Raw genomic sequence first — 18,300 nt, forward strand, 5'->3', positions numbered from 1 at the left:
CCAGGAACCAGACTTCTGTGATTTATGACAAAAATAGGATGTAAAGGCTATTTCTAGAAAAACACAGGCAAGTTTTTAAACTAGATATATATTTTAGGGAACATGTTATTTCTCATTTTATCTTGCCTATACTGGATTTTTAGGGAGTTACTGATAGTTTAACTTTCAACTAATTAAAGAAGCTCCTTTAGTCTTTATTCACAGCTGTCTTCAGCAACACAAGGTCTGAGACCTCTGGGACCTTTCACTTTCTCTAGGAAGTCCTTGGCTCAGCCCCGTCGTCTCTCTTTTTGTAGGATGTTGGTTCCTAGATTCTCTGTCATGACCATTCTGTGCCTGTGCCTTGTGGATAGGATTTACTGCCTTGAAATCCTCAGAAGTTACACAGTCTCTTTCTTTCAAAGCACTATAGAGTTTGGACATATTTTAGCATCATTTATCTTCCAACATCACTGACAAGGTACCTGAATTTCCCTGGGCCTCTTCTCTCTGTGTCCAGCTTGTAATGTTAATTTTCCTTTAGTCTTGCCCTTGGCACTCTTTCCATGTTGCTTCCTTGAGCAGCATAACCCAGGTTTATGGTTTTTACTACTACCTGAAAGCAGATGACTCAAGCATATTTATACCATCTAGATGTTTCTCTTGAGTGCCAGACTCACGAAACAACTGTCCAATGAACTCTGATAGATCATAGGCCTCCCAAAGTAGCAGGGCCAAATTTTATTCTCTCTCCTACCACACTACCTGTACACCCATTTGGAGCACACAGCACCACTACTAGCTCTGCTAGACATTTTCCCTAATTCCCTATTACCTTCCTCCAAATGTACCATGACACCTGGCTGACATTTATTGCTGACAAGGTTAACTTTGGTAGTAGACTAACTTAGCATGTTTCATATATGTTTTTGCATCTCACATACATACATAAGCCTTTAAAAAATTGTTAAAGCTGGGCCTGGTGGTTCATGCCTGTAAATCTCAGTGTTAAGGGGGATGACATATGATCCAAAGCCTGAGCTACATTGGAAGAACCTGTCTTTAAAAATAATAATAATAATAACTTACTGAGGTAAATTACTACAATGCTAATAGGCATCAAGCAAATGTGAGGTTGAACTAATGTCCGTTGGCATCCCCAGGGCATCAAACATTCTTTGTTTGAAGGATTCCTCTAGGATTCTGGACACTGACATCTTGCTGCCCCTCTTCTTTGCATGGGATCCTTTCTATAACCATGGGCTCAATCATTCATGTAAAGCATACCAACTATTCGGCTATAATATGAAGGAATCTTTTGGCACATAAGCTCCAAAAGAAGAGGAGGAAGAGGAGTAAGGGGAGGAGGAGCAGGAGGAGGAAAAGGAGCAGGGGGAAGATGAGCAGGAGGAAAAGTAAGAGGAGCAAGGGGAAGAAGGAAGAAGAGGACGACTGTTCTCTTTGGAGTTGCATCTAGCAGTGGAGAAAAGAAGCATGCTTTCTCTGTGAGCATCTGCCCCTGAGTTCCAGGCTGGAACTGAAGGGACCAGCTCCCCATTTTGGCAGTCATAACAGCCTAACAAGTACTTGCCTGACCTTGCCTTGGTCACTAGGAGGTCAGATGCCTGCCTCGTGGCAAGGAACCAATCAGAAGTTAACTGGTGTTGCTATGCTTTATGGCTCTGGGTGTGCTTTACCGACAAGTGCACAGCATATGATGTGCAGAACATAGCAACCGTCCTGGGAGGGCCTATGGGCCATAACAACCAGTTGGCCAATCAGCACAGGGCAAGTCCTCCAAGCCTGGAGGCACACCAATCCTGAGCCTGTACGTACCCCTAGACACTCCCCTTACGCTGCCCTATAAGATCTCAGTCCTGTGGCTTCTTGGCCTCTTTCCCCAGCCATCCACCATGGTGGGTGGAAGAAAGGCCTGAGCTAACATGGGGTTAGCTCATTAAACAACTGCAATAAAGCCTAGTGCTGCTTGCATCAAGTTTTTGCCTCTGCCTGGTGATTGGGGTCACCGAGATCCTGAGCCGAGATCCTGGGGGCCTGAGCCACCTGGGGTCTTTCAGAACTACCATTATTGCTGCCACCCATGACGCAGACTGGTAACTTCCATAGTTCTGCAGATGATCTTCCTACAGCATTACCTTTAGCATTACCTTTTCCTCCCAAGTGCCACGTCTCTGAGACAGCTCTTTGTCTTTGGGAGTTCTTCAACTGAGATTCCATGAAGCACCAAACCCTGTCTCCCTTAGCTTGCTTTATCTCCTTAAACTGATGTTCTAAAAGCTGGCCTGTTTTCTCACCTCTGAGTTCTTTCCTCCCAGGCTCTCAACTACTCATCTCAAGCAAATCGATCACCTATCTCCTAAGTAGGGATGTTTTCGTTAGTCCAGGCCTCAGCCAGCAGGAGATGTATCTCAGTACGTGTGTTGTCTGAGAGTGACTTCATGCTTGGCTCTAACCAATCCTCACAGGGACAGTGATCATCTCTTCATTAAAACGTCTTAATCTATTGTCTTGAGCCAATTGATCAGCCATTATAAAACCATAATTATTTTTTCTGATCCCACAAACACTTGATAAATATTTGTTGAGCGAAGGTATAAACCAAAGAACAAACATTTGGAATGGAAGTACCTGGGGACTTACACAAAACAACTCAACCCTGTATGGGAACAAACTGCCAAGCTCTTTAAGTCTTAAGACACTTCCAGGCCAGCTTAACTCAGATGATTCTTCCTCATGGTTTGCCTGCCTCCCTCTTTGCTAAGTGACTCTTAAATGCGTGTCCCTGGCACTTTCAAAGTCCTTAACTAAAACAGAACAAGACTTTACAATCTACCAAAACTTTTAGAACACTGACTGACGTGTGTTTAATTACAAATTTTGTCCTATATATTTCAGTTTAAAGTAACATGTAAAAGGTTTCTTTCTTTGAATAGAGCCAAACCTAGCCACAGAGCTTTTCCATGGGTTGGAAGTTTCTGGATGAAACTGGGTTGACAGCTTAAGAAGTAAACGATTGCAGCTTCCAGAGTCGCCCACCCCCACCCCATCCTGTCCGGTAACAACTGTCACTTCAGTGCAAGGTTAAAGTGGTTTGGCTATTTCTGGCAGATGGGCACTTAGCAGAATGGACCCTCGAAGAGACCCAGGTCTCTCCCTCCCCCCTTCGGACCCCCCCTCCAGGCAGCTGTGGGGCCTTGGATACAATGCTGGGTTCCCCAGAGGAGGAAAAAGGATTATGCAGCAGAGAAAGAAGGTCCCAGCGGGAGGCAGGCGGACTTGCCTGACGAGGAGAAGGCTGGCTTGGAGGGCTCTTAGCAACAGCCCTGGTTTGACCCGCCTCAGCCGTGAGAAAATCAAATCAGAGAGCCTTGCTTCCAGGCTGCTGCACGCACCATCAGCGGCCGATAGTCGAGGCATCCTTTCTCCCGCCTGTTAATTACCTGCCCTGGGAATCGCACGCAAAGTGCTGCTGAGAGGTGGAGCAAGCAACCATCACCCGCCCCCACCCCCATCCCGGCTGCCCGGGGGTTCAGGCTCGCGAGTGAGTCCCTGTACATCATCCCGTCTTCCTGACAGGCGGGACTGAGGGGGGGTGCCAGCCCCACTGGGAGGGCCGGGGCTTTATTCTAGAGTCCATGGTGCGTGGCTGTGCTTTTCTTTCCCATTTGTAGGTGAAACCCCATTGGCTTCATTGGCTCCTTGATTTAAACCACGCCCGGCTTTCTGCCGGCTTTGCTGCTGCTGGGCTCGGCCTCCCTGCCACATCCCAGTCGGGTTCTCAGGAAGCCGGGGGGTTGCTGGTAGCTGCTATTGTGTGGATGCCGCGTGTGTCCTCTCTTCTCTTCCAGAGATGGCTAACAGGGGCCCGAGCTATGGCTTAAGCCGAGAGGTGCAGGAGAAGATCGAGCAGAAGTATGATGCGGACCTGGAGAACAAGCTGGTGGACTGGATCATCCTGCAATGTGCTGAAGATATAGAGCACCCGCCCCCGGGCAGGGCCCATTTTCAGAAATGGTTGATGGACGGAACGGTAAGCCGGGCAGGGATATTAGTTGCTGGGACGGTGGGCAGGGACGCCCTCCTGGGGCCCTTTCTTTCTATATGAGGCCCCAGGGTATCCTCTGTTGCCAAGGTCTGGGTCTCACCGGAAGGAATGGGAATGCCTTTATTTCTCTGGGGCTGTAAGACGAGGGTTCCCAGCACAATTCCCTAGCTAGTTTAGAGAATTCTCCACCCGTGTGAGCACCGAGCTTCCTGCTGAGTTGTAAGCAAAATTGAAGCCCTTCTGATATTCCCATTGAGAATAGAGCTAAGTGCTGCCGTGTGATCTCCTCTGCCTTCTTGGTGCATCAGCCTTTCTGGGGCTTTTCTTACCCCCAGGGGAGCCAGCTGGTTACACGGTCAAACAAAGGAAAGGAGTCAGGCTAGCCAACTTGTCATCCCCCTGAGAAGCTGAACCCCCTGGAGATGCTCAGGGTCTCTGGAGTGGATGAGTTCCCTTGAGCAGGAAGGGAATCCTTGTTTGATAAGTGGGGTTCTGTCTAGATTCTGTGTGTTAGGGTTCCAGGAGGACAGCTCAGCTGAGTTGAGCAAGCCCATCTTTTCTGGCAGGCTGTGATTTACTGTTACATAACTACGATCCCACCCATGTGTTGGGTAGACCAAGGCTTGGCTTCTCAGAGTCTGTGAGAAGACCCAGCTCAGTTCTTTTACACATCATAAACTCCTACAGAATGAGTTAGTGAAGACAGCAGATCCCAGAGAGCAGATCATAATCCTCCCATTTCCCCATGAGCCTCCATTAAGAGTCTGAGATCATGTCCTCATCACCCAGCATCATTCCCAAGGAGGGAATTGGGTTCCGGCTGCAGGACTGTGGTCAGCTGCAGCCTGAGAATCGGCTCCCTGGGGTCTTCGTCCCTGTTTAATGTGGGAGTGTGTGTGTGTGTGTGTGTATGTGTGTGTGTGTGTGTGTGTGTGTGTGTGTGTGTGTGTGTGTAGATGCACCAGTCACTTCTGACTGTGACATTTATTGCAGAGGGAAACACTGATCCTCTATCCCCACACTCCCTTCAGGTCCTGTGCAAGCTGATAAACAGTTTATATCCACCAGGACAAGAACCCATTCCCAAGATCTCAGAGTCAAAGATGGCTTTTAAGCAGATGGAGCAAATCTCCCAGTTCCTGAAAGCGGCCGAGGTCTATGGTGTCAGGACCACGGACATTTTTCAAACAGTGGATCTATGGGAAGGTAAACAGCCCTTCTGTCTTTGGGTCTGTTTCCCCTGGACTCCTGTTCCCATACCTCCTCTTTTCTCTATTATCTATTTGTAAAAGCCACTTACATAGGGCTTCCCGTGCTGCTTGGGGGAGGGGAAGTGCATCCTCAGCTGTCACCCATGGACAGTGTTGTCCTTCCTGTTTGTGATGCTTGATGGATACGGGTCCTGTCCTGTATGCGCTGAGGATATTGCAGGTACCTCAGCAAAGTAGAAGTGTCCACAGAGGAGAAGTGAACTGCTTACACGGATGCCTTTTCTTCCAGCTAGCGTTTCCAAACAAATCACACTTAGTGGAAAAGAAGGGAGGCAGGAGTGGGTGAGTGCTCTTTGACTCACCAGCAGTGGGGCTTACAGACAAAGCCATCTGGTGCTCCTCTGTCATTCAATCTGAGGAAGGACTAGTGCTCCATCTTTCTGTTAAACAATTATCTAGAGTACCGTGACTGTATCTTCCAGATGGATATTCTGCTCAGGGAGACTACCAGATGACTTTTTTTTTTTTTTAAATTCACATTTGTGAATTGACTTGGTGAGAAAAGCCTCACAAAGCTATAGAGATTGAATCTTAGCTATGGACATCTTTAGCAATCCACCACTACTGTAGGAAAATGATGTGGAAGGAACATACTGTGGGACGGATGGAGGGACCAATAGTCACACAGCTTCCAGTCCCTTTTAGTGAAAATATGCATGTTAGTCCATACAGCCACAATTAGGCCTGCCTGAGGCACAGAGAGGCGGTCTAACTGCCAGATTGATCGACACACTCATTGTCACTGGCTGTCATTACAGCGCAACCAACAGGACGCCCTGGGTGGTGACCCAAATGGCCTGCTGACAGTGAGAGTAGAATAATGCTACTTGGATCAAGAGCCATGGGTATCCTAAGCACAGGACAGTCTACCCAGAAAACTATAAAGAAACAAAAGTCACCTCCTCCGTCCTCACAATGACCTCAAGCCTCCATTGGCAGACAGCCCCTATTTCATGCTTCTTCCATGGGTGAGCAGTTCAAGCCTGAAGAGGCCAGGGGACTGAACTTATGTTTTTGTATTACTTCAGATAGCTGAAATGCTGGCCAGGCCACTAGACCTCATGGGCATCCACCTCCAGTTCTTCGTGGGTTGTCCTCATTGAGGCTTGATTCCCAGGTCAAAATTATGGTGATTGTCCACAGTTAAATCAGTTCCTTCTCACTGAAGGAACAGATAAGGGCTTTTCTGGATTAGTGACACAGCATTCTTCTAAAGGAAATGTTTGCTACCTCCCCACTGCATAGAAAATGACACTTGCCTGCCCCTGGTTACCTGTGTCCATCAGAGAGTTCATAGTTCACATAGTTCACCCTAGGCTCTGATGCCAAAACAGAAGACCTTACTCAACAGGCCACGCCATTCTTTGGCCAGGGGCCTTAGCTTCCTTCATCTATACCATGAATGTGCTGCTGAGTCGTGACAGTGACTAGCTGTGGATGCCAGGGAGGCAGAGGAGGATGGAGGGGGATGAATTAAAGCTGTGTGAAACCAAAAGATAGGGTGTTAGAGCAAAGAGAGAAACCCTGGTGAGCACCCAAGAGCAGGAAGTGTGTCAGAGGAAGGGCACTGGAGGTACCTGGGAGGTAGAGTCTAAAGGAAGCATTTCCATCTACATTGCTGAAGGGCTAGCTTCATTTCCTTTCCCCCTTTATCCAAATACCACGCCAGGGAGAGGGGCTTTATACTTGGGAGGGGGCACTCAAAACAAAAGGGGAGAGAAGGAGCAGTAATTCTGGGTGAGCAGAATATGTGGCACTCTACACCCCTGCCATAGCCTGTGTGTTAGACACTCCTGGAGTAGGAAGAAAGCTAGGAGGCATAAATATTCCTGGGGCAACCTGGGATGTAGTTCTAGAATATGATAATGCTCCTAGATAAAGAGGGCAAGACAGATGATAAAAGTCATTATTCTCCATACCCCGACCCCTCCCAGCCCCAATGCAGAAGCACAGGACTTTAAATGAAATAAGGAGACTCTTTATAAAGGCACTGTGATTGACAGGTCACAGAAATGTTGGGTGAACTACACAAAAGGTAGGGATGTGCAAGAGAGCTGACAACAGGGAAACAGATACTTAAGAGCTTCCAAGTGACTTGATGGAAGCTTCAAGGAAGGCTGAGATTGAAGATGATGTCATGGACAAGAGACTTGATATTTCCCAGGATTCCTGTCTGAAGCTCAGGCCAGAACTCTTTCTCATACTGAGCAGCGTAGGTGTAGAGAGCAGGTTGCTTTGAATAGAAGAGTGGGTGGGATGGCATTGGTGGCATAGATCGAGGACTGAGCATGTGAGGCTCTGGTCCTTTCTGCAGCAACTGCTTGTAATGCACGATTTGGGTGATGACTAAACTGTAATCAAAGAGCAGGGTTGGCGTGTGTTGATGTGATATGTCTGTGTGAGGATGTACACTATATCACATAGATATCAGACATCAGACTAGCTATCGGCAAAGCTCATCACATTCTCCCTACAATTCTACTCCCTGCCCGAGGTTGCAATCCTGCCCTCACATTTCACTTGCTCCTGCTAATTCATGATTGTGGTGGCTGTGGCTGCTGTGGGTCCACCCCCTCCCCCTTTCCTAGACACTTTTCTTCCTCCTCTGCAGGTACTTTATGCTTGGCTGCTCTCAGTACCCCATTTCCTTTGCTTGGCATGTATTCCCTAAGTATGGCTCTGTTTGCTCACAGTTGTCCAGTGCCTTTCCAAGCTGCTTCTATGTTGCAGACCAGTGGAGCTGCAGGAGCCCAGGTTTGCCAAATGCTTGTTTAAGCTTCAGTAACTCATATAGGCGGGGTCCCAGAAGCACCCATCATTCTTGAACTCCCTTTAGGTACATTATTTGGAAGAGACATGGAGCCAATAAGGACACAAGAGTCTTCAAAAAGAAACGCAGGTGACAGCTTGCTCATGGAGACATTACAGACAAAGTTACTGAATCCTTCACTGGGGAAGGGCCAGAGTGACCATCATTGTTGGAAATGGGGAAAGGCTAGGGCCACTGTAGAGAATGGAAGGGAACTGGGGAAGCTTTCCTCTAGGAGCAGAAAAGGTAAATTATCTGGCAGGTTCCTTTTCGTTCTGGCACAAATGCCTGTGAAGGGCAGGGGTGGGGTCACTTCAGCTATGACTCAAGAGAGGATAGTACAGGCAAGACTGCAGTATCTTTGCTATGAATCCTAAAGGGGAGATGGGAGAAAGGGAGCAACAATAAGCCAAGTCCCTACGTGTATAAGAGAGAAAAAACACACAAGAAAAAGTGAGTATGCTGGTCTGAGGTCTGGTTAGAAAAACTGAAATAGGTCTGTCCTGTGAGGTGGGGTGGAGTGCAGGTTCCCAAGTCAGAAACTAGACACCCTGCACTGAACCTGTGTGCTATGGCTCATCAGTTCAAAATGTCTTAAGCCTTGAATTTCTCCTGCATCAAATGGGGATAGCAAAACCCATTTCATGAGATTGATCTGGAGAACAAAGGAAGTGATGTGTTAGGAATGCTGAGATGGTGTCCCTGGTCTGCCCTGCCTGCTAATAATAGAAAGGGCAGGGACTAGAGGGTCATAGATTCCTCTCTAAAAGATGGATTTAATTAGTAATCACACTCACAAGCTAATAGTATTGCCTGGATGACCATCACCTTCTTAGAGATTCGTGCAGGTTACTTTATTGACTTTTTCACTTAGTAGTCATTGAATTTGTCATCTTTCCCTATGATACATTGCATTATCGATTTCATACCCAGGAGACCTTAGTAGAATGAAAATAGCATGGGTTTAGAGTGGATATATTGAAACCCTTCTTCCAATGCATCCTAGCTGTGTGACTCTGTTTACAGTGTTCAGCTGCCTAGAGCCTTGGTTCTCTTCTCTAGCACCCCCAAGCCCTAGAGGTATTGTATGGAACAAACACGTTAAGTCTCTAGCACAATATGTGATTCCCAGTTGCCTAATAAATGTTGACTTTTCTTCTGCTACTGTAAGCTCATCAGCAGTGACCTTTGGAGCCTATTTGTATAACCACTTAGTGTCAAATGTTAAGAATTCTAAAATGTCAGAACAGACAATATGCAAAGAGCAATCAGCCTGATTATTCTTCTCCACAGTTGCACTGATGGAGGATAATGGAGGCATGCTTTTGTGTTGTCGGTTCTTTTCTCCTGATGATGGAAGTCAGGGAGGTGTTGTTTATGCAGAAGGCTAGAGCCTGGGAGGCTCACGTGTACTCTCTCAGGATGTGTCACTACGTCTGCTTTTCCTCAACAGCAGAAGCGGAAGACACATTTCACCTAGGCTGAGATGGTTTGGGGGATACAGCAAGGTACCCACAGTGACCAGAGTTATCACAAATGCTCACTTCTCCACCTCCCTTTCCCACTGTGGCATCCTCAGCTGCATTTACTCGAAAGGGATGCTGGCATCCGTATTTTGTGAGCTTTTTCTTTAGCAGTGCTTCAAACTCCAGCATGCATTACAGGCATGCAAGGTGACTGACAGATGCATTTCTGACATGTTAAGTCTGCAACAAGGCCCAAGAATTTGTATTTCTTACTGATTTGTAGGTGACGCTGTCTCTGCTCGCCTGGGAGCTCCACTTTGAGAGCCACTACCTGACAGTTTCTCTTCCCTCTGGCCAGAATGGAAGCAACACAAATCCATAAAATGCAGAGAGAAAATGCAACCTACCTTCTGACATTTCTCCCTGGACTGTAGCAGTATTTTCTCAGGGAGTCGGGAAATGACTTTTCAGCCACAGCTTGGTTTCTCTGTGATGTATATATGAAAAATCAGTGTCTAAGAGTCACCAGACTTGGTTGAGACTAATATAAAACAGCAGTTCTGTAACAAATAATACGACTGATTTTTAGTGTTGAAAATAGAAAAGAGTGCTAAACCTCACTTTTCCAATTCAAGTGACTTCTCCGTTGCCTTTATTTCCCCTTTTTCTTCTCATTTATTTTCTTTTTCTTTTGTTGAAAATAGATTCTTTTCTCATACAATATATCCTTATTATAATTCCCCCCTCCACTCCTCCCAGTTCCTCCCCACTCTCCCTTGCCTCTGGATCCATTCCCTTTCTATCTCTCATTGGAGCCATCTAAGAGATGATAACCAAACATGACAAAATAAAATATAATAAAATGAAGCAAAAACTTTCATATCAAATTTGAGCATGGCAACCCAACAGGAGGGAAAGAACCCCAAGAATAGGCGCAAGACCTACTTGTTCTCACAATCAGGTGTCCCATAATACCTATCTGTAAATGCGTATAGTGCTGGAAGCCTTTATCACTTATTACAGAAGCAGCAATTAATATTCTTGGTATCAACTCCAGAATATTTGTTACTACAAATTTGGCTGTATATAGAATATATACTGGGTGCTTGTATTCTCAAATAGGAACCAGGGAAAGGAATTCTTTCTCACTGGGGCGTCTGCTGTAAGAGCTGCAGCCTCTGGATCTCACAGTACATAGCCTTAGTTTTTCCCTTGATAGAGCACTGAGAAACCCCCTTTAATCAGTTAACAACACCAGTTTTAAGTCATGCCCTCTTGAGACTTAAGTTTGCCATGACGTTTTGCAAGGTTTGCAAGTCATGTCCAGGGGAGATACATGAGGCACCTGCTTTTCTCAATATCCTGCTGCCTTCCTGGTGCTGAGAGATATGCATGCCTTATTGTCAGAGAGTTGTTAAATGTGCCTGTGGGCATAAAAATTAGAGGCTTTGTGGGACAGAAAAATCTTAGGAGAACTTTTAGAAGAAGGAACTTTAGAGATCTTAAGAGAACTTTAAGAGAGTTTTTGAGAGAGAACTTTTGGGGAAGCCTCCATTTCTAAAGAATAAAGAGCCATGAGAGTAATGTATGTGTGAGCCGGTTTGTTTCCCTCTCATTCTCAGACTCCTTTTAGAAAAACCCTCCCCACCTGCTGTCTAGCCCCTAGCCTGGACCCTGAGAGAGCATCAAGGCTGGAACCTGAATGCTCTCGTTAGCATAAGACCCGGTATAGACCCATGTAAGACATGCATAAGATATGTTGAATGTAAATTTAAGAGAATAAATTCCTCATTAGAGTGTGTTTATGTAAAACCCAAACAATAAGCACCAAGTTAAGCTATTACAAGGCAGAACTCCAGGCTTCATTTTCCAAGACATATAAATTATTGATTGAAGTTCATAGCTATTTTGAGGTGCTATTATTTTATGTTAATACAGAACATGGTGTGAATAGTGGGACTTTGGAGGTTGAGGCAGGAGAATCATGATGAATTAAAGGTCTGTTTGGACTACAGAGTGAGGCCCTGCTTTATAAATAAATAAATAAATAAATAAATAAATAAATAAATAAATAAGGAGGGGGAGAAATCAGAAGCAGTGACTCCTATATTGTTAAGTATAAAATGCCCAGATGCACACTTAGCCTCCCCATGTCATCTTGTCAGTCTGGGTGATATGGGTGGTATAATTTTTAAGCCTTCACCGATGCATTGCTATCACCCAAGGTCCACACTCTAAAGTAGGGTTCCATATTCCTATCCAGAATAGTATATTCTGTGAGTTTGGACAAACGTGTCCATCATTATAGTATTATGCAGCATACTTGGACTACCCTAAAAATCTTCCTAGGCCCATCATTTTATCCTTTTCCGATCTCAGTCCCAGTGATCACTGCTCTTCTTCATGTCTACCTGGTTTTGCCTATGTAGGATGTCCCATAATTAGTGTGGACACAGTGTGTGGTCTGTTCAGATTCTATTAGCTCTGCTGTAAAACTTCAAGTCCGAAATTAACATCTCATGGTAAAGAAATAGAAGAACCCAGATAGCCTGGTGGTGCAAGCTTGCCATCTTCCTGTGTCACTTTTGATGGCCACTGGTAGATTCTTCCATCATCACCAGGACTGTCTCCTTCATGCTCTGCTTGTGTGTGGAAAATTGTCAACATCTGAGTCTGTCTTTTAGGATTGTATTTCTTTATTTTCTTGAGAAAATGGTATTGAGCAGAAGGAAGGAAGCAAGCTGACTTGAAGAGTCATAAGCATTTATTTGCCAGAGTATTCAGGATGGCTTTCAGGAATCAAAACAATTCTAAGCAGGCAGACTTCCAGCTTGGATCGAAGTAGTTCTAATTAATGATCAGTTTTACTCCTTCGACTTTGTGGAAGACATCTCTGAAGGGAGGAGTTATTGCTTAACAAAATTTATGTAATTGTTATCACTTGTCAGATACTACAATGTCTAAAAAAAAAAATACCAAAAGTTTAGAGTGAAGCTTACATGTCCATCTGAAGACATAAGAATTATCTTGGTAGCTTGCCTCAGAATCTGAATAGTTAAGGTGCTTAGGCTATTCTGATGGTCAGGCTAGCGTCAAAGTTGACAGACAATGCCTGTGTATCTTGGACTGATGGTTTGAGTCGCCTGTGTATTATTTACTAAGCTTATTATAATGTAGATTTTTGGGACTTTCCAATTCAACTTCTCATGAAAAAATAAAAAACCCTTAGTATTCAAAATTTATATACTACATTTCGAGAGACATTCCCCTCTGTCCATTTCCTTAAGCAAACAATAAAGCGTGGGAATGTGCTCTGAAGCAAACTGGACATGGCGATTTTTTGCACTTGCATTACTTGGGAAGCTTTATAAGAAGGCAGATATGGCCATGACATAGGAATTTAGCTGTTGTTTTATACCCAGAACACTGTACAGATCTTCCTTGACTTCACTGTTTCCTAACAGATTTACATATTTGATGCCTATTGACAGAAATCGAGTTCTGTGAGTGGCTCTAATTCCTGACCATCTGATCTCAGTTTCTAGTATGGAAAGAAGCTAGTTTGCACAGAAACTCTCTTCCTCATGTCATCAGTCCAAAAATTCTGGAATTCTTTACAAAAGTCTCTACTAGAAAACATAACACAATAAAATGGACTAGTTGAGCACTGGCTAAGACAGAAGATTTCTAGTCACCGAACTATTTAGAATCTTGGTAACTAACTTAGTCAGTATATGGGCTCCAAATATTTTTATTTTAATTAATGTTACATGGGTAAAAATATAGCAAAATTACTCTGTACAAAAATGTCCAATGGCTTATGACCATTTGGGAGCTGGTGTCCTTATTCCTATGGTACCTAAGAGCAATGCCCAGATTTAGATTCCCTGTGTTACCAATGGCCTGACCGCTTGGTTATCTCTGATCACTGGTTCCTGCCAAGGAACATGGTTCCCCATCCACTTCACAAAGGGAAGGGGCATGGGGGACAGCAGTGAAGTAGAGTGTGCCTATTGTGGAGTTTGAATTCAGTCCAAGAGGAGCTAAAGCTGGGCTCTGGCCTACTTGTTGGGTGACTTTGAGGGTGTTAGCAAATCCCCTTGAATTACTTGGGGAGGAGTAATCGCCACTCTATAACGTTAAGACGACGTGATAAAAACGTCTAGCCCATATTTTACATTAAATCTGTCTCTTTGCAACCTCCTTTTTAGAAAACAAACCTTCTAGTTTGCTCTTGGGAAATGATGCCTCCTTCTCTTAGATCTGTCTGGCTCAGTTGTAGTTCACTCCCTTGTCCACTGCACTGAGAAGAGGGTGGGTGGTGTTGATTTCATGTTTCTAGGTTCCTGGATCTCTAACCCTGACCTGGGGCTCCCTCCTTTCTGAGTGTACACATGTGCGCATGAGCCAGCTACTTGGGAAGGAAGCCCATACTGTGCTGGAACAAGCTTGTGTTCCACCTGTTGCTCATATAATGTTTATGAACGACTTGCTGAGTGTCCTTCCACGTTGCCCCCGATCCTGGACATGTCAGACCCTCTCCTTCCAACTATCAGCACTGGATAGCTGCTGCTACTTCCTGTACTTATTCATTTTGTTCTAGGTTCTCCTTAATAGCTTCACTGTGTACGAGCACACCCAGCCACATCTCTTTCCAGAATGTCATTACTACAGGTGTATCTTTTAAAGCAGCCTATGATACAGAGACAATTACAGAAAGCCATTTCATCTGTGGAAGAGAAAAGTTGTCTTAATAGTCATCTCTGCGTTTCTTCTCTCCAAATTCTTAGTATTTTATTTTAATAGTCATCTCTGCATTTCTTCTCTCCAGATTCTTAGTACATTTTTGTACCCTTCCCTTTCCAACGATTATGGTTACTCCATTCACCACAAAGCAGCAGTTCTCTGAGTCTACGAGTGTCTCCACTGACTGAATTTCTTTCCTGTACCTATCAGCCATCCTCACAGGTCTCAGACTCCAAGCAATTACCCATAGTGAGTGCTGGATATATGGGTGGGGGAAACGTTGTAAGGGAAGAACTCTTGCCTCTCTTCTTGGAATCCATGAGCTTCATGAACAGGACTTGCTTAACAGCCATAATTGCTGATTTCATTACAGTTCCTGTTCCATTCTCTCACTCCGTCTGCCTTTCCCCTCTAATTCTGTATTCCCCAGTGTCTGAGCTGCAGGAAGCAGACCAAGGAGACCACAGATGGCTCACTGGGTCAGATAAGAGCCTTTGAATATTTGTTCTTCCCTTTCACAGGCTCCCACCAGCCGCTCCCTGCCGTTTAGCATTTGCAGCCCTCGTCTTTGCTTTGTGCAGATTTTTTTATCTGTTTCTTTTCTGTAAATTTATCTTTCATCTTACATACCAACTCCAGTTCTCTCTCCCTTTCTTCTCATCTTCCACCTCCCCTTTCCCACCCCCACCCACTCCTCAGAGGGGGTAAGGCCTCCCTTGGGGAGTCAACAAAGTCTGGCATACCAAGTTGAAGCAGGACCAAACCCCTGCCCTCTGTTTCAAGGTTGAGCAAGGTAATCCACCATAGGGAACGGGCTCCAAAAAGCTACTTCATGCACCCAGGGTACATCCTGGTCCCACTGCCAGGAGCCCCTCTGACACAGCCACAGGCAACACATTCTCTTGTTTGAGACTTGCCAATCCTCTGAAAAGAAGGAAGGAGAGCGGATGGAAGGAGCTGGATGATTTGAAGGCTTCTGTCTTCTCTATGGGCAATCCTGTGGCCCTAGTCCCTTATGGAAGACTGTCCCTTGCCCCCTCCCCTGCTCCATTCTCTCTCACACAGGGACCACTGATTTATTGTCTCCATTAGTCCCTTTCATGCATCACATAATAGAGGGCTGTCACTTGTGTCTTGAGTGCTTTCTGTGTTGATTTCCCTCTCCATTTGCCTGTGGACCAGAGCACTGAGTGAATACTCAATTTGATGAACATGGATGATTTTAGACCCTGCTAACCCAGATAAAGTAAAAGAGAGGAGCCCCTGGGGTCTGGAGCAGAATGACTATAAGCAACCAATTTATCTGCAGTTTTCCTTTCCCTGTCCACTCATGAAGAAAGTGCTCTTCTGGCGGCCGTCACAAAGGACCTCCTGATCAGATCACATAGCTTGCTGAAGGCATGAGGCCAGGCCCAAGGCCAGGAGTGGATCTGTATGTGAGCTACAAATGTTTGGAGTGTTTATTATACATACACTTGAATGAATTAGAAAGGGTCTTCTTGTGTAAATACTATAATCGACAGGGCTGGGGTGGGTTTTATGTCAGAGTCACTCCGGGAAGTGTTATTTAGTACTTCTCCTTTGATTGCAGTCATCCATCCCTCTTTCTAGAGCTCCTCTCCGGTGTAGAAGCACCTCCTCCCACAATTCCTGATCCTGACACTCTTGGCTCTAATCTCTTCATTGGATTCCAGGGAAAGACATGGCAGCTGTGCAGAGGACTCTGATGGCTCTGGGCAGCGTTGCAGTTACCAAGGATGATGGCTGCTACCGGGGAGAGCCATCCTGGTTTCACAGGTAAGTCCTTCCCTGCCTCCCACAGAGAGACACCTAGAGCTACCCAGCACCGTTTGTCTACAAAGAAGCAAGCACTGGTCCCATAACAGGGCCCACTGAGCACGGAAGACTGATGCTGCTAGCCAGGCTGAGGTTCTTAGGGTTTCCTGTTAGCTCCTAGCATCCCCTCCCCCTTGTTCTTTCTCTTCTTTCATTTTTAAATTCTCTTTTATGCACCTAATGAAGATTAAATATGTCTCTTTGCAAAGTACTGTCTCAGTTTGTTGACTAATAGCTCCCCCCTCTTTGACTCTCAAAAGTGTCCTGGTCTGGGTGATAAATGATATGATTATTTCAGTCTACTGAAAGGGCCTTTGAGGATTTTTTCCTTTTTGGCAGTGAGAGTAGAGACAGAGATGTGCAAACCAAGGAGCTTGGTGGCAGATGAAAGGAATGCTTGTAGCAGCTACCTGATAATTCACTTGATTTGTTTTCCTAATCCTTTTTTTTTTCTCATCCAGGAAAAGTATAGAAGGAAGTAGCTTATGTCCTTTAGATGACCTTGACCTAAAATCCTCCTAAAACATACTGAAATCCTGGTCTCAGTCTCAGAATTATTAATGATTCACCACTGCCTGTATGGCTGCAAATCTAAATTTATTTACAATCCAGCTCTTTACCAAAATCTGGCAACCTCTGGTCAGGAAATACAAATTGTTCTTTGAAAACTCCTAGACTGATTGGGCAGCAAAACAGAGATGAATCTTTGGTCCTATGTGGGAAAGGTGGAATGGGACTAACGGCATGTTTTGGAAAAGTACTTAGTTTTGTGAGCTGAAGACCAAGAGGATCTAAAGGGGACGATGAAGGGAAAGAGAGAGGCTGAGACTAAGTTTTCCAGAAGGGCAGCTGTGGTTTCTGATTTCTTTTTCTTACTAGAATTCTAAGAATCATCTTGGTTCCTAAGGGATAGGAAATTTGTATGTAATTGTCAGTCACAGCTCATGGTAGGCCATAGCTCATGGTGAGTCATAGCTCATGGTAGAGTTGTAGGCCAGGGAAGAGTCTGCTGGTGTGTGTGATTGCCTCAGGTCGAAGCTGTGTAACTCTATCTTGAGAAGGATTTGAAACTGTCATATGACGTCATTTTATCTCACTTGTTCCAACCAGGAAAGCCCAACAGAACCGGAGAGGATTTTCAGAGGAGCAACTTCGCCAGGGGCAGAACGTCATAGGCCTGCAGATGGGCAGCAACAAGGGTGCCTCCCAGGCGGGCATGACAGGGTATGGGATGCCCAGGCAGATCATGTAAGATGCCATATCTTGCTCCCCGCCCCCATAGAGAGGACAAATGTTCCACACCACAGTCTGTGACAAAGAAATAGGTAGTCACCTTCTCACCTTCTCCTCTTTCTCAAAGCCTTTCTGTCCCCTGTTTTTGCAAGTGCTGCATTTCTGCCGAGAATCCACGCTGCCTATTGCTGCCACCTTTTGTTCATTTAGAACTATGCAAAGACTCCGCTTTCTCTTTCTGACCTCCTGTGCCCTAAGATCTCTGTCTGATTATTTATTTATTTATTTATTTGCCAAAAATTTCTCTCCTTGACTTACAGAACGTACCTAATAAACAAATTAGTCTGTGTTCCAGAGCGTGATTTCATTCAATGGCAGGGACTTTGCCGACTGGAATGTCTCCTTCCTGTTTCATTATTTATTTTGGTAATGTCAATGGAAACATCAGAAATAGTTTTTCCCACTAGAGATCTTAAAGTTAGACATTCACAAGCACTGTCTTTGATCTACCCGTTTCTTTATGTACCTATTTTGAGCTTATAATGTTAGACTTTGTAAACAAGACAAAGCATCAGGAGCTCATGTATGGGTACCCGGGAAATCATGGATGCATGGATGGATGCATGGATACAATGATGCATAGATGGATGGATAGTTTACTCAAAAAATAGTTTTTTGTTTGTTTATTTGTTTTTTGCATCTATTGCATGACTTCTCTTCGTACAGATGCATCTCCAATCTAAGATGACATTTATACAACTCACCCCAAAACACACACAGTGGCCAGGAATGATATAATATGTAGTATTGCTCTCTGCACATCATTTATAGGACTAAAACCCAAAAACTCTTGAAGATTACTCAAGATTGAGATCTGTCTAACATGAATGAATT

The 18,300-nt window shown here is 44.9% G+C and overlaps 1 protein-coding gene across 1 annotated transcript; it reads left to right on the forward strand.

The window, feature by feature from the left end:
* Positions 1-3,850: 3,850 nt before the first annotated feature.
* Tagln3 (transgelin 3) lies at positions 3,851-17,425 on the forward strand. The gene is made up of 4 exons (XM_027412586.2): positions 3,851-4,030; positions 5,077-5,251; positions 16,032-16,134; positions 17,284-17,425. The coding sequence occupies exons 1-4, from the start codon at positions 3,851-3,853 to the stop codon at positions 17,423-17,425; spliced, it is 600 nt and encodes a 199-aa protein (XP_027268387.1).
* The last annotated feature ends 875 nt before the right edge of the window (positions 17,426-18,300 follow it).

This window comes from Cricetulus griseus, chromosome 4 (genome assembly GCF_003668045.3).
Source record: "Cricetulus griseus strain 17A/GY chromosome 4, alternate assembly CriGri-PICRH-1.0, whole genome shotgun sequence".
NCBI classification, from domain to species: Eukaryota; Metazoa; Chordata; class Mammalia; order Rodentia; family Cricetidae; genus Cricetulus; species Cricetulus griseus.

What these genes read in the sequence shown, in the direction of transcription:
- Tagln3 (XM_027412586.2), top strand. Translation starts at nt 3,851, where the DNA reads ATGGCTAACAGGGGCCCGAGCTATGGCTTAAGCCGAGAGGTGCAGGAG. An exon ending in AATGGTTGATGGACGGAACG is followed by an intron (nt 4,031 to 5,076) that starts GTAAGCCGGGCA and finishes CACTCCCTTCAG; the next exon opens with GTCCTGTGCAAGCTGATAAA. An exon ending in AACAGTGGATCTATGGGAAG is followed by an intron (nt 5,252 to 16,031) that starts GTAAACAGCCCT and finishes ATTGGATTCCAG; the next exon opens with GGAAAGACATGGCAGCTGTG.